Here is a 15,581-nt window from a genome sequence, read left to right as displayed (position 1 = left end):
TATTTAAAGCTTTACTTGGTGTTGGCATCAAAATTTTAGTAAGTTCAATCCATGCTAACCATTCTTGGCCAACACATTCATGTCATGTGCTGACCAAGGTCAATGCAAGGTCATCATTGGCACAATCTACACTAACGATCTGGCCAGTGCGGGTTTATGGTTGTTACTCCCCACCCACTGTCTAAGGACAGCGCAAGGTATCATTAAGCAGTGTTCACGAAGATAAAGCTCACTCCGCGCTCACCTCCAATATAGGAGGGGACCATGCATGCCGTACCATTTAAACTTTTGACGCAGGGAAGGACGTGATGAGGTCGATCACCGTCTTCCTTGGGGATAAATACTCCGAATCCACGGAGCTCTCTGAACTCCGCAGAGAGCTTCCTCGAATCCACGAGGGAATAAAATAGAAATAATTTCTAATAAATTTGAAAATAAATTGATTGATGATTTAAAAAAATGAATTTACAATCCTTTAAATAAGGAGCTCAAACCTAGGACGAAGTTTTAGACTCAAACTCCCTAAAAACGTGAATTACTATAAATAGTAAACTTACTATTTATAAACGGTCACCATTCCTACTAGACTTCATGGTTTTTGGCCAAAAATAGTAATTGTCCAATTTAGCCTAACCATATTATTCTCCTAATTTTTCTAAGCCCTTTTCATGTTGGGCACGACTCCTACAACTCAAAGGATCAAAAGTTATGATCAAACTAAAACTTACTATTTATAGTAAAAACGAAAATAAAATGGACTTTTGACCGTCGATCTAATGGAATCTCGCAAATCCGTCGTGGGCAACCCGACGTAGTGGGTTGGTTGGCTAAACTAGCTTCTCCTACCCCAAAATCATATATAATACGTCGAAAAAATCATTTCAGTTTTCTTATGATTTTTTATAAGATATTAAATGATAGAACTCTTCAATGTTAAACTATGGAGCTTTTTCTTATGATTTCTTACTTTGAAACTGGTCTAGATGCCAAATTGAATGTTGTTATGGATGGTTGAAATTTTGTTGACCTATTGTGGTAATGATGGTTAGAAATCAAAATCTTTTTCATCGGTCTACATAATTAGATTCCGCCTTTTCCAACGTAATTCTACACTTAAGAAAGGTAAAAAGAACATAAACTATTAAAGGAATCTTGCATTTTTTTTTAAATGTAAGTTTCTTAAATGACAAAAAATAAAGGAAAGACAAGAATCCTTTAACACTATCATGATATGGTATTACTTGGTGCATTTCAATGTTTTAAATAGTGTTCAGCCCAACACTACACGATAATTCTATTTTTAATTTAAAAATAGGAAAAATATGACAAATGGTAAGAAAGTGTGTGTGAGAGTGTTCAGCCCTACACTACACGATAATTCATTTTATTCCCTCGTGGATTCCAAGAATGTGTGTGTGTGTGTGTGTGTGTGTGTGTGTGTGTGCGTGTGCGTGCCTTAAAGATTATATTTTTTTTAAGTATAAGCATGTTCAAACAAGTTATTAAGTATCATTTAATCAAAGCCAAACCACATATATAAACCAAATCAAATCATTATCACATCAACAACTTTCTAAGCAAACCACTTTAATTAATAATGTCTAATTGAAATCACAAGTCACAAGTATGAAAAGAAATTTAAATCCCACAAGTTGAGAGTATAAAGTACAAAATGCAAAATATAGCTATCATTTATAATAATAATAAAAATTGTAGTGTATGCTAAATATGCTACACGCATGCTACAAATGCTACATACGCTACGCGCATGCTATGATGCTACATATGCTACGCATACACTACGACCCCCATAGCATACATTACAGGGGATTTATGCTATTTGCTAATGCTATGTAGCATCGTAGCTACAATATGCTACGGACGCTATTCAAAACATTGGTGCATATTGATGGGAAACGGATGATAGATTAGTCTTCAAAATATTCTGATTATTTATATATTTTTTATTTTCTAAGAAAATCAGAAAAGAAATCTTATGATTTATGATATGATTTGCAGTTCCATATAATTCAACCCCTATTATGATTTGCAATACAATAATGAACTTGAAAAAATAGCTTGGGATATAAATGTGGCTAGGAAAGAAACCCATTTGTGGATTCTTTGACCGTCCATTGTTAAACTGCATGCATGCTTAGTTTTCAACTCAATAAATTACAACTAATCATGATGAACTTGATGCTTCGACCGAAGGCATCAATCGATCAATACTTCTGATCAACGTGTTACTTTCTCATATAAAGCAAAGAGAAATGTGAAGGCTACTCAGGAGAGTAGGCTACTCCAATCTTACCCTGTCCACAGTTGCACTAATCTGACCCGTTCACAAGGACCCACGGTCCTTCTCTCATGAGTGGCCTTAAAAGCTCTCAAAACTAAAAGTTTAGTGTATAGGGATAAAGTGATAATCCTTGTGAAATGGTCCATGCTCGAGCACAGTGCTATTCAAAATTTCTGAAAATTTTGCAAAGCATATCTGACGGATAGGGAAAGAAAGAAATAACTTAGGGTGTGTTTAGATGCACTGTCAAATTAAATTGCAATTGTTTGATAAGCTAATAAAATTGAAATAACCAAATTGAACTTTCCTTAGCATTCATGTTGAGGGTCTGGGGAGAAATGTCACTGCAATTTGGGCTACTTAACTAAGTACGCGAGGAAATGTCATTAGCTTTTTTCTTTTTCTTTTTCTTTTTTCTCATTAACTCTTGATTAGTCCCAGTGTTCACAATTCAATGTGCATCCAAATGAAAATTTAGGAAACAGATCCTACTATAAAGTACACACCTGGGCATAAATATCGAATACACGCCTTCCAACACTCCGCCAAGTAGTTGAATCTTCAATAGCTATTTCAGCGAATTGCATGGTTATGGTGTACTGGCCATTCTCAAGCCCGAGTCCATAGTATCTTAGCGATCCTGGCGATATCCTTGCTGTTTGGAAGAGTTCTGAGTCCAAAGTATTCAGAAACTGAGAAGAAGAGCTTGAGATGTACGAGGCATTGTTGTTCTCAGCAAACAATCCAGCGTTGCTGACAGCCCACCTGGTCTCGCCGGTCACATAATATGTTGCTACGCCAAGAGGTTCGTTATCATTCTCATACACCGTTCGATCATTAGAAGTCATCCCTCTGCCACCACACTTGATTGCAAATTGAGAATCTGTAAACCAATAAAACAGTGACATTGATCAAAGCCTAGTTACATGAGTATGGTTATATGGGTGTCGGAAACAGACACTGCTACAGAATGTCTGATTCAGCCAACCTAACCTTAAAGAATTTAATACAAGGCTTTTCAGCAAGTTATGACCATTTTTAGAAATTTAATTTAATTTTTGCTATAGAGTTTTGTTGATCCCACATGCATGTATAGGGTGGCCCATCTACATGCACATGTGCCCATGTGGCACACAGATATGAGATCCAAGCTGTCCATCAGGTGTGTCTCACCATGAAAATGCACTGAATGAAACCCAGGCTGGTCCACTCATCAAGTGATCCACAACTCCAGAAGCAAATCATGGGGGAAAAGCTTTTCCACCCATCCATTTGTTTCTTGATATGTAGCTCATCCAATTTGAGGATCGGCCTGGCTTATAGGCAGGGACATATAAACAGTGGGAGATAACTGATGGATGGCATGGATCTTGCACCCATAGACCACATAAACATTACCATATGTGGTGGAGTGTATGTGGGCTGCCATTTTCTAGTAAAGTGGAAATAGCCAAATTTACAGACCACCCATAGCATTCATGTTTTAGGTCCCAACTCGAAATTTCAACTCAGTTGCTTTCAGGTTGGACCTGAAAGAAATGTAATTGCGATCGACTGCTGCCTCTGCATTATGGATACTAGTATAAAATTGCTTCTTTTTTGAAATTGGATTCATGCGTGCACCGAAACAGAGCCAAATGAAGAAGAAGAAGAAGAAGAAGAAGAAGAGATGGCTTACAAATTGGAGAATTCCGATTGCACGGAAAGTTCCGTTGAAGACAATTCAATCCTGAAGGCAAAGCACTGAACACCAGAGAATCAAACACTCAAATGCAACTAAAAGATTATGACAATTTCTTATGCAACAACGATGCACAACCAATTCAGGGAATATGGTATCCTTCGTAAGTTACGACAGTAACTCGAACATGCTTTTGTTTTGTCAAAAGAGTAGAGCAGCATCGCCTATGAATAATACCTGTTATTAGAACTATCAATGACAAAGTTGTTGGCGACCAAGTTCCTGAAACAGGAGACAATTCAAAAGAAGCTTACTATCCATGTTGTTACATCGTTGCGAATACATTGAAGAGAACTGCTGAGGTGATAGATTAAAGAGGCGACTTGCAGATGTGTGAGAGATCCATGCCACTCATTAGGTGGGGACCACTGCCGGCATGCCCCGGCCTAGGAATCTAGCATGGACCACACATGGAAGTTGGACACACAGCATTTGTTATCTTTCTCCAACTGACTTTTTGGCTCATACACGTGTGGCATGTAGGATGCATAGACCAGCCTGATTATTTCCAAGGGCATGTTCAAGGTGGGACCCACCTGATGAAGGGCCCTGATGCATTTGATCTTTCACACACATGCTATGTTCACATGTTGGGAATCGCTTATCACTAATCTAGATCGAATATGGGTACCCGGCATAATACTGCAACTTCCATGCGCTCGATTATGGAGCGCATGGATTAAACTAGTCATGGTTGTTGGATGTTTGAAATAGATCATAACTGGTCTGAATATAAATCGAAAGCCATATTTATATATCATGCGAAATAAATAAAGAAGGAACGTCCTATCTTGCATTTGGATGATCTATTGAATCAAATTGCAATAATTACTAGTTCAATGAAGTGGAAATGACCAAATTGCAGCTACCTTCCTCAATACAAATAATGAGGAAGTGGGCTTCAAATTGCAACTGAGTTACTTTCAAGTTGGACTTGAGAGGAACTAACCTGCAAATTGTGCACTACTTGTTCTTAATACTAAGGTTACTACAATTTGGTTATATCCACTCTATTAAACTAAGTATCGCATTTCAATTCAATGGTACAATGCAGCCTTAATGACATAATGAACTATTTTGTAGCTAGAGAAATGAAGATAAAATAGCAAGCTTTGTGCTTCTTTTGGACATACAGTTGCAAGCCTTGTGTGATCCAAGATGGAAAGCTTCCTGATAATTGATTGTAGGACAAATCTCTGCCAACACAACATATAAATAAACAAATTCATTAAACAAGATCAACGCGAACCAAAAACACTAGATATTAGAGCCTTTTCCTAGATAATGGCATTCATGTTAAAGAATAACAAAAAATAAAAAATAAAAAATAAAAATAAAAAAAAATCAATGGACTTTTGCAGAAGAGAATGGGGAAAAAGACAAATAAAAAATGCAACTGCAGATAATTTCTGAGTCCGTGTTTGTTTTAACTATAAAATTGAATTGGAATAATTAGTCCAATAGAGAGGAAGTGACCACATTGCAACTGCATTAGTAAGCATATTAGGAAGTCACTGTCAAATTGCAAATTCAGTCCTTTCCATCCAACTTGAAAGAAAACTGCAATTTGGAGTCCCTCAATGTGACTACTACAGACAGTAGTTGTTTGATCATTTTCACTTCATGGAGCTAATTATTTAAATTCAATTCAACAATGCATCTAAATATGTCCAAGTGAGGAAAATGCAATTTAAACTATGAAATCAACACAAAAAGGTCAAATAGCGTACATGTTGGCAAGTAATGAGCTTTTACTGGAAGGAATGCTACCAGACAAGCTATTGTTTCCAAGAAACCTGCAGATTGAGATGGATCAGAAGAAACACAAAACGCATGCACCAAATAACACTTCAAGAGGCTGGATCCAATACAAAGGTTTCTATGTTGAGCTTAACAAATCAATGTTTGGGGCCACCATGATGTTTTAATGGCATCCAATCAGTCCATAAATATTCTCTTATTTTTTTACCTTGGTGACCAGAAATCAGACCGATCCAAGACTCAAGTGGGCATGAGCCACAACATGGAACAGTTGGGATGGTGACAACCACCATTAAAAACCTTCCAGATCATATGTGGGGTCCATTGTGTTCTTTATATTCCACCTAATCCACTAAAAAATGCATCCGATCGGGAATGGACCCGGAAAACTCAAGCCATTACAAAACTCAAGTGAGCCATGATTCATGATTTTATAGGTTATAGGCATGATTTTACATGTTGCAATTGGAGTGGTCCCCTAGAAAACCAATGTGAGTCCTAATCCATTGAACATGTGGATGTGGCAGGGATGATCTTATCTGTAGATCATGATTACCAAGGGTCCTTAGAGCTCTACTAATAAGAGCTTATTTGCTTATTCAAAAAAGAAAAAAGCTCTTATTTTGAAAACAGGCTGTTTGGTAAAACTCTAATTTTACCACTTATTTTTTTGAAAGGTCACTTATTTTTTTAAGAGCTTATTTGACTTAAGCAGGTAGACATTTTTTGTTAATTTTTGAACGAGTTTATCCTTTAAGACCCTATCATATGTTTTCTCCAAGTCAACAAAGATCATGTGCAGATCCTTCCTCCTCTCCCTATAATTCTCCATCAATTGTCTGAGTATGAAAATAGTTTTAGCGGTAGACCTCCCAGGCATGAAACCAAACTAAGTTTCTAATGCATTTCTCTCGTCCCTTCATCTTTGCTCAATCTCTCCCGCAGTTAGATAGCATGGCTCATAAGTTTAATCCCACGACAGTTAGTGCAGTTCTATCTTTTTTAGAGGTAAGTGCACTTTTATGTCACCTTTATTCTTATAAATAGGTACCATTGTACCATTTCTCCATTTATTTGGCATTTTCTTCGGTCTAATGATTTTGTTGAATACTTTGTCAGCCAAAATAACCCATCATCTCCCATATACTTCCAAAACCTCTATTGAATATTGATATACCATATGGTCCAAGGGCCTTTCCTGTTTTCATCTTTCATAAAGCTTCTTCACTTTAAATATCATAATCCTACAACAGTATCTATGGTCACCAATGTCATTTGAGTTTATGGTTCCTTCTATTCCTATGCTCTCATAATGGTCATCATTTAACAAGTCCTGAAAATAGCTTCTCCACCTTTCATTGATCTCATTGTCCATTACTAGCATCCTTTGGTTATCACTCTTAATGAATCTAACATGATCTAGGTCCCCTACCTTTCCTCTCTCATTTTTTCAAGTTTGAAGACATCATTCACACCTTCTCTTGTCCTCAATCTATTGTAAAGATCGTAATATGCCTTAAACTTGGCCTCATTATTTTTTTACCAATCTTTTTGGCATTTTTATATTGTCCAAAATTTTCATCATTTCTAGTTTCTTTCCTTGCTTTGAAACATATGTTTCTCGTGAATAGTTTTTGGTACATTGTCATTCCACCACCAAGTTTCCTTGCATGATTGGCCTTTCTATCTAGATACTCCTAAAAATTCTTTTGCCACTTCCCTAATGTACTCAACTATCTCATTCCATATAAAACTTCATCCTCAACATACCACTTTCTTTCTTCCATGAATTTATTTATAAATAACATTTTTTTCTATCCTCTTGAACTCCACCACTCAATTTTTGACACCTGTTATTTTCACTTTCTTTCATCTCTTAATGCAAACATCCATAACCTCTGCTACAGAGTCAAACTATCTCTTGGTATGCCCTCACAATGTCTAAATATTAATCATTCTATTTTCCTAATTAGAAGTAAATTTACATGGCTTGTGTATGATCCACTTTTTAAAGTTATTAAATGTTCAAATCTCTTTTTAAAGTATGTGTTTGATAGAGCTAGATTTTATGCCTTAACGAAATCAAGGACAACAACCTCTATCTCCTTTCTTATGCCAAAACCATCTCCTCCATGTATGCTCTTCTATCCTCTAATTTCTTTTTCCCACATGACCATTTAAGTCTCCCACAAATATCCTATCTCCGTTTGGAATTTCTTGCATTAGTCCATTCTTATCCACCTAGAATTTTCTTAATTCTATCCTCTAACCCTACTTGTTGCACCTATTTACTAGTAACATGGATTATGTCCTCTCCTAACATAAATTTTATTAATAAAATCCTGTCACTTATTCTCTTAACATCTACAACTTTATCCTTTAAAAAATTATCTACCACCATCCCTCCCCCATTTTTATCAGTCCATGATTCCTTTCCTGTATACCAAGGTTTATGTTGTTGATGTCTTAAAATCTGAAAATCAATAGGTCTGTCGATGAAGCTCGATGCTATCGAGTAGACTTCCGTGCCATCGGAAAAATCCGAAAAATCCATGTTTTATCGCTGGAACGTTTTGATGTTTAGTTTGATGACATCAAAGATGTTCGATGCCTTCGATAGTCTATCGATGCCATTGAAGTGCCATCAAATGATCGCGCAGAGTTACACAGAGTTGCGTAAGTGCGGGATTTGTTTCCTATTTCTATTGTGATTCTCATAAAGGTTGTATATATGGGTGAAATTAGAGTTGGGCATCGAACCGAGTCGGATCGGATTTGGTCCAACTCGACCAGGTTCGAAATTTGTAGGTCCCGACCCGAACTCGATCCGATTTGGGACCGGATCCGGGTCATTTTACTCAAACAGATCCGAACTCGTGGTGGCCTGAATCGATCCAAGTCCGACTCGGTCAAGAAAACCGAGTCGGATCGGATTGAGTAAGGTTCGGATAAAAAACTGATGGACGGTGTGGATAAACCAAAAAAAGTTCAAGATGGGCCCCACATAATTTACTCCGTAGGAAAAAAACGGACAGTCAGCTTCTTGAAGAAGCTTTACACCACAGACAGATAGCTTCTTGAAGAAGCTTTACACCACACACAGATAGCTTCTTGAAGAAGCTTTGTAACTCCCAAGCGGCTAGTAGTCGGTGTTCTGTGGGGCCCACCATGATGTATGTGTGTCATCCATGCCGTCCATCTATTTTTATATATCATTTTATGATATGAAAAAAAAAATGAAGTATATCTCAATCTTAAGTGGACCACATTACAGGAAACAGTGTTGAATGAATTTTGACCATTAAAAACGTTTTGGGGGCAATAAAAGTTTTGGATCAAGCTTATATTTATTGTTTCCCTTCATCTGGGTCTTTATGACCAAATCAACCGATTGGATTTCAAATAAACAGTACAGTGGGCCTTCGGAGGATTTTAATGGTGAATATCCATTCATTATTGTTTTGCTGTGGTGTGGCCCACCTAAGATTTATATCCCTATACTTTTTTTATCAAGCCCTAAAATGATCTGTAAAAATGGATGAATGGAATGGATGAAACACGTACATCATGGTGGGGCCCACAGAGCACCGACCATCAGCCACGAGGGGGTGTAGCTGATCCGTCTCCCTCCAAGTACAGCTAGCACCAGCTAGCTAGCTCATCTAGGTACGTGTCGTGCGAAGATGAGCACTGACGCTCCTCGAGCTCCAAGTTGTACGAACGGTTCAAAGGAGATCCACGTTACATGGCCCCACAGTGACCTATTTACTATATCTACACCGTTCATCTATTTTTAGAGATCATTTTAGAGCATTATCCAAAAAATGAATCATATCCAAAGATCATCTGGACCACACCATCAATAGCAGCGGAGATAATGATTTTCACCGTTAAAAAATTCGTAAGGCCCACCATAACGTTTATTTTACATCCAATCTGTTCATAAGGTCACAAGTACCTGACAAAACAGATAATTGCATAAAGTCACAAGTACATGATTGAAGAGGAAAAACAAATTTCATATTGATCCAAAACTTGACCCTAAAAAGGGTTTCAATGGTAGACGTTCAATCTCCCTCTAGTTTTTGCAGTGTGGTCCAGTTGATGGTTAGATCTGTCTTATTTTTTGTCTCAAGCCTTAAAATGAGCTCGCCAACTGGATGGACGGTTTGGATATAACACATACCTCGTGATCAGACCCACAAAACTTGCTAACGTTACCTAAGTCCATCCGCTTCGTACACCGATCAAGCTGCGACTCTCTTTCTCTTTCCCTCTTTCTCTCTTCCGAACACAAGTATGATTCATTTCTCAGTATATCTCTCTCCAGCAGATAAATGCAAGCTCCGAAACCTTCTTCTCACCTTCTTCTTCAACAGAAATAGAGAAGCAGATATGAAGAGAGAATCACAGATATAGAAAGATGGAGAGAGATAGAGAGATAGGGACGGGCTCAAGTGTATATTGGGCGGGATTTTTTGGCGCCGAATCATAAAGCCTAGGCGGTAAAAGTAAAAAAGAAAAAAAAAAAAACACACACACACACACACACACACACACACACAAATATATGCGGTCCGGATCGGGTCGGTTTGAAACAGGGCCTATCCGGATTCGACCCGAAAATAATTCGGATTTGGATTACGCTACCCAATCCTGACCATCGGATCTGTTTGAATCAGGTCTGATCGGGCCGGATCCACCGGTTCGGGTATCAAATGCCCAGCTCTAGGTGAAATCGAGAATATGAGGTATCTCAGGGATTTCCAATTCGTTCTAAGGTTTCAAGGGCATAGCTTAGGGTGATTCGAGGCTTGTTTGAATCGGGTAATCTCTCTCTTGTACTTTGGTGGTTTTTTTTTTTCCACGTTAAATTCAAAGTGTTTGTGATTGGACTTGATTGTGCGACTAGAATACTTTGCTTGATTCATCTCTGTGTGCTTATGCGGTCCTCCAATAGTTTATATACATAAAAAATTCTCTAATTTTGGTTCCTTTCCAATTGTCTCCTAAACACAAGCTATGCTCACTCTCCTTCATTTCATTATATCCACCACCCCGTACTTAGTCAATATTTCTAGATTTCATGGGAAGAAGAATCCTATTCTCACGGACTAGCTTTTTACCTATGTGCATCCAGAATGGTGTAGAAACCCTTGCATACTTCCATATGATGAATGGATTGGATATCATTAAAACATCACAACGGAACGCACACGTTTATTTGTACGTTAAGCATAATGTAGAAACGTTTGTATTTGATTCAAACTCAAGTTAAAAATCATATGCTAGGATCAACATGAAAATGACATGAATAAAAAGGGTGTTCGGCCCTTACAAGTTACGAAGTGAAGTCAAATTGAAGAGAGAACTTGGAATTACACCGGTTAAATTGTTGAAGCTCAAATCCCTGAAAATGTAAAACAAAGAAATAATTTAACAACAGAAAAAACATAATACAAATGGACTGATAGCACTTTAAGCAAGCAGTTGACCACCAACTAGGGATATTAACGGACCAAGATAGCTCGTTGAAAGTTTTTGGGTCCAACTGGACTTGGTTCTCATTTTTAGGCCAATGGATTGGGCCTGGGCCTATTTTCAGGACCAAAGAATAAATGGATTGGGCCCACTCCCATAATATACAGCTCTTTTTGTTCTGGCTCAGTCTCAATCCATACCCAGGCCAGTTGATGGCTTTAATGCTAATCACTGAGCAAATATAGGGGATTGTGATGTGAACAACTCACAGGTGCATTAATGATCGATACTCTCCAATGTTAGATGGAATTGTATCCGAAATCCTATTATTTCTCAAGATTCTGCACAAAAAACACAGAATTCAATTGTATCAGAACAACAACAAAATCAAGAACAACAGCAACAACAACTGCAGCAGCTGCAGCAGCAACAACAACAAACAAAAACAAATATAGATTGGTACCCTGATCACTCACAAGGTAGTTAAGTTCTTCATGTTACTAATAAATGCCAAGGATGTGGACCCATTCTTTATGTCGCTAATTCGCCTATATGATCATCAGATAGTCAATTAAACAACAACATTAAAGAAAAATTAATTCAATAGAAATAACTAAGCAATGTGAATACTCACAGATCGGTTAGGGATGTTAAATTCGAAAAACTCGATGGTATTGGACCTTGAAAAGCATTGCCTTGAAATCTCCTACATTAGCATTCACAAGTTAAAATTCTCTACAATGATCAAATGGGCCAGTCGCAGGAGGCCAAGTTATCTCATGGTTCGAAATATTATCCGATATTGAGTCGACACTCTGGCTCGATATCAGTGATAACAGAACGAGGGTCCTTACTCTTGCTCTGGTGGTAGACTCTCAGGAGTTTCAACTCCCGGTCAAGGGTTCGAGTACCCATAGGTGGTGAAATTCCACTAGCGTGAGAGTGTAGGGTGTGTGGGGGTGTGTAAAAAAAAAAAAAGTGATAACAGAACGAGCCAGTGGGTTGAGTCACACTCCAAAACCTGACCAAGAAAGAACAGGTTGGAGCAAGTTGTACTCATTTCAGTCTCTGGGTAAGTTGCATTCATGGTCTGGTAAATAAAATGGCCGAAGCCAGACCCAGTCTGACAATGTATCTATTATGAATATCTAGTAAAAAAAAATGGGCCATGGCCAGGCCGAACTTTCAAGACCGCATAATAGATGGGCCCAAACCTGATAATAATGTTCAGGCCCGATATATAAGCAGTTTGACAGCAGTCTTAAGACAGAGAATAGAAAAGATTAAATTGAGAGAGGAAAAAGTAAATCTCGTTGTATTAACTTACAGAACTTTAAGCTTAGTCCAATTCCCTATGAAGTTAGGTATCGAGCCATTGAACGCATTATCAGAGGCCCACCTGAGAATACAACATGCTTTACAATGTGAAAAATTCAAAGATAATTTCATTGCTTAGAAGCAAATCAAAAGTGTGTGTGTGTGTGTGTGTGTGTCTGAGAGAGAGAGAGAGAGAGAGAGAGAGAGAGAGAGAGTGTGTTACACTGTCTGCAAGTTTACTAGATTGGAAAATGTTGAAGGAATCGGACCGCTGACGCCGGCACTGTCTATGTAACTGTCCAAGTAAAAGAGTTAGTGATCAGATGGTGAGGCCCACTAATGCGGGGGCATTTTCACACCGGGCTCAAGTGGGGTAGCCTGTGGGATGCAGGGGCACACTCGGGGTGGGTGGCCCGCATAACCCATAGATTTGGGGCCCACGAGGGGGCAGAACCCATGGATTTGGGCTCACGAGGAGGGTTCAGCCGAGAACCTAACCCATGGACTTGGGGCCTGGGCTATGAGATAAAGGGATTAATTCGTCATGCTCTAATAGTTTGAGCTTTTAGAGCAAGTGGTTAATTGTCCTGCATCAAATTGATATCAAAGCGGAAGGTCTATTGTTCAAGACTCTAAGAGCGGTTAATTGCCTTGCATCACCCAGCAATAGTAATCTAGTTTGATCACTGAAAAATCATGATCTGTCTGCGATCATTCTGCTGCACGCCATTCCTTTTTGGGAATCATGATTCCCAGACACTAGATATGGCATTGACGCAGCAATCAAATATAAAGGGTGGGCCATGGAAGTGTCATGCTGTAAACTGGTTATCAGTCCATGCACAATGAAACAAAACAGCTTGCATGGATTCAATCTGTGGGCCGCTAGCACAAAACACCAATGTTGAATTACAGTGTGAGATGCATGATAAAGATCAGATGATTACTGGCCATTCATTAGGTGGGCCATGGTGTGCTGAACAAGTAGACGGTTTAAAAAAAACTTGCTTCAGCTGGCTGTAAACACTTTACACCATGACCCATATGATGAGTGGAGCAACCTGATTGTCAGGCCTGCTGATCTGAAGTGGGTGACCGACCTGATGGATGGCTAGCATTTATACTTTGTGTAGATGGGCTGGCTATCAAAGATATGATTAATAACTTACAGTTGTTCCAGAGTTGCCAAATTCCCCAACTCTGCAGGGAGTGGCCCATTGAAACTATTTGAACTGAAGGACCTGCAACAGAATCCAAACCAAAATAATTCAAGTAAAATCATAAATTCAATATCCAACGACTAGAAAAATGCCACATAGACACATGGCGATTAGTCAAGTACCCACCTGCAAGGGCGTTTTGGGGATATCAGGAAGTGGGTAATCAGTTCTAGTCGGGTTCGGGTTGGGTCCATGTGATGAACCAGTTAAAGTCAGGCGTCCATGTGATGAACCAGTTAAAGTCAGGCAAGGTCAGGTCAGGTAGGGTGCAGTTAGTTTTAATAGTAGGGTCATATATTTAATATTTGTTAATTATTCCAGTAAAACAAATGAAGTTTCGTAAGCCACACACATGTAGAAAGCCTGTTTACACACCACACCCTTGTCGAAATGGCGCATGTGTGCAATCTAATCCATCCATTGGATGGGCTCAATCATGTATATGCGCTTATTTTGTCCCAAACACAACTTGAAATGAAGATCCAAAGACCTGGAAGATACCCAATTGGAACCTAGTCCAGGTTTTCAAGAACCAGACCCTGACTGGAAAGGATCCGGACCGGGCTTGACCTTAACCAAGTTAGCCTGGGTACGGGTACTATAGAACCCGACCCATTGACAGGCCTATCAGATCATTGAAGAACTCCTTGCTGTAATCAGAGCCAAAATTCATCTTAAATTAATTGAAAATTACATAATTAATTTAATTATGGATTAAGGAATTAAGGATATCTTACAATACTACAATATTTCGAAGGTTTCCGAGTTCTTTTGGGATGGTGCCGGACAACGCGTTGATACCAAATGTCCTAAAAAAAAATCAATGTAAATGTTAATGGTATGGATCTCCAAATGAATGAATTAGAAATGAGTTTGCTTTGATAAGATTTGGGCCCACGCATCAATGGGCCCCACATGTTGAGATGGTTGGAACTTTGGGGGCCCTTTCTTGACGGGCATGACCTGATAATTGCACTGAAAGGATGATCCTGACCATTTTGCAGAGAAGAACATTGGCAATTGAAAATTGCCCTTTCAATGGTCCATATCCATTCATCAATATTGACAGCCCAGAATTATCTATTCAGCGTCACTTGCAGATTTTGGCCCATCCATGACAGTGTGAAGAAGAGGGACCATTCTGATTATCCATCCACCTTATGGACCACACTGTGGACAGTCCATGGTCCAAAAGATTACATCCATTAAAACTGACCAATGGCATTGATGACCTTCAAATGGAAATTTAAAATAGACTCTGAACTGTCCATTTGGTTCAGTCCACACTTTGTTCACCACTCTGAAAAACCCATATCAATCCAATGCTCCAAAGCATCCTTGATTGGACCTCTCCTCTGAGAACAATCTTGTCCATCCATTTTTGCATGCCACTGACTTTACAGTTTGGATAATGTGATCAGTACGATTTTTCAAGGAAGCCTATGAAGAGGGGACTCGATTGAATGGACAGTCTAGATACGTGATGTGGATGCCATCTACTCCAAATGCAACTAGGTGCATGGAAACGTTTCCATACACTTAGCTCACTAGATCATTTCTCTAAAAATAAAAATGGTCATCCAACAACATACAATGATTAAAAGTCATAGCTAGCATTGTTCAATGGTGTAATTTTGTACCAATGGCCCATCCATGGTAGTGGCCACCAGATGGACAGTCTAGATGTAATGGCTGTACAACCACATGTAGAGTGGTTTTGAGCATCATCCCCAACAACAAATCATCATGAATATCATAG

The 15,581-nt window shown here is 38.7% G+C and overlaps 1 protein-coding gene across 1 annotated transcript in view; it reads right to left on the bottom strand.

Moving 5' to 3' along the window:
• LOC131220900 (probable LRR receptor-like serine/threonine-protein kinase At1g56140) overlaps positions 1-15,581 on the bottom strand; it is a 28,910-nt gene that overhangs the window by 6,995 nt on the left and 6,334 nt on the right. The window contains exons 5-17 of the mRNA XM_058215813.1: positions 14,560-14,631; positions 13,772-13,843; positions 12,826-12,897; positions 12,613-12,684; positions 11,920-11,991; positions 11,762-11,833; positions 11,555-11,626; positions 11,143-11,214; positions 5,774-5,839; positions 5,177-5,239; positions 4,221-4,265; positions 3,981-4,045; positions 2,809-3,185 (exon numbers count right to left, since the gene is read on the bottom strand). Of these exons, the coding sequence (XP_058071796.1) occupies positions 2,809-3,185; positions 3,981-4,045; positions 4,221-4,265; positions 5,177-5,239; positions 5,774-5,839; positions 11,143-11,214; positions 11,555-11,626; positions 11,762-11,833; positions 11,920-11,991; positions 12,613-12,684; positions 12,826-12,897; positions 13,772-13,843; positions 14,560-14,631 (1,192 nt within the window). The remainder of the gene's footprint in view (positions 1-2,808; positions 3,186-3,980; positions 4,046-4,220; positions 4,266-5,176; positions 5,240-5,773; positions 5,840-11,142; positions 11,215-11,554; positions 11,627-11,761; positions 11,834-11,919; positions 11,992-12,612; positions 12,685-12,825; positions 12,898-13,771; positions 13,844-14,559; positions 14,632-15,581) is intronic.

The sequence above is a fragment of the Magnolia sinica genome, chromosome 12, assembly GCF_029962835.1.
Source record: "Magnolia sinica isolate HGM2019 chromosome 12, MsV1, whole genome shotgun sequence".
Taxonomy (NCBI): domain Eukaryota; kingdom Viridiplantae; phylum Streptophyta; class Magnoliopsida; order Magnoliales; family Magnoliaceae; genus Magnolia; species Magnolia sinica.
The sequence above is the reverse complement of the archived record's forward strand: the minus strand, read 5'-3'. Positions and strand labels throughout refer to the sequence as shown.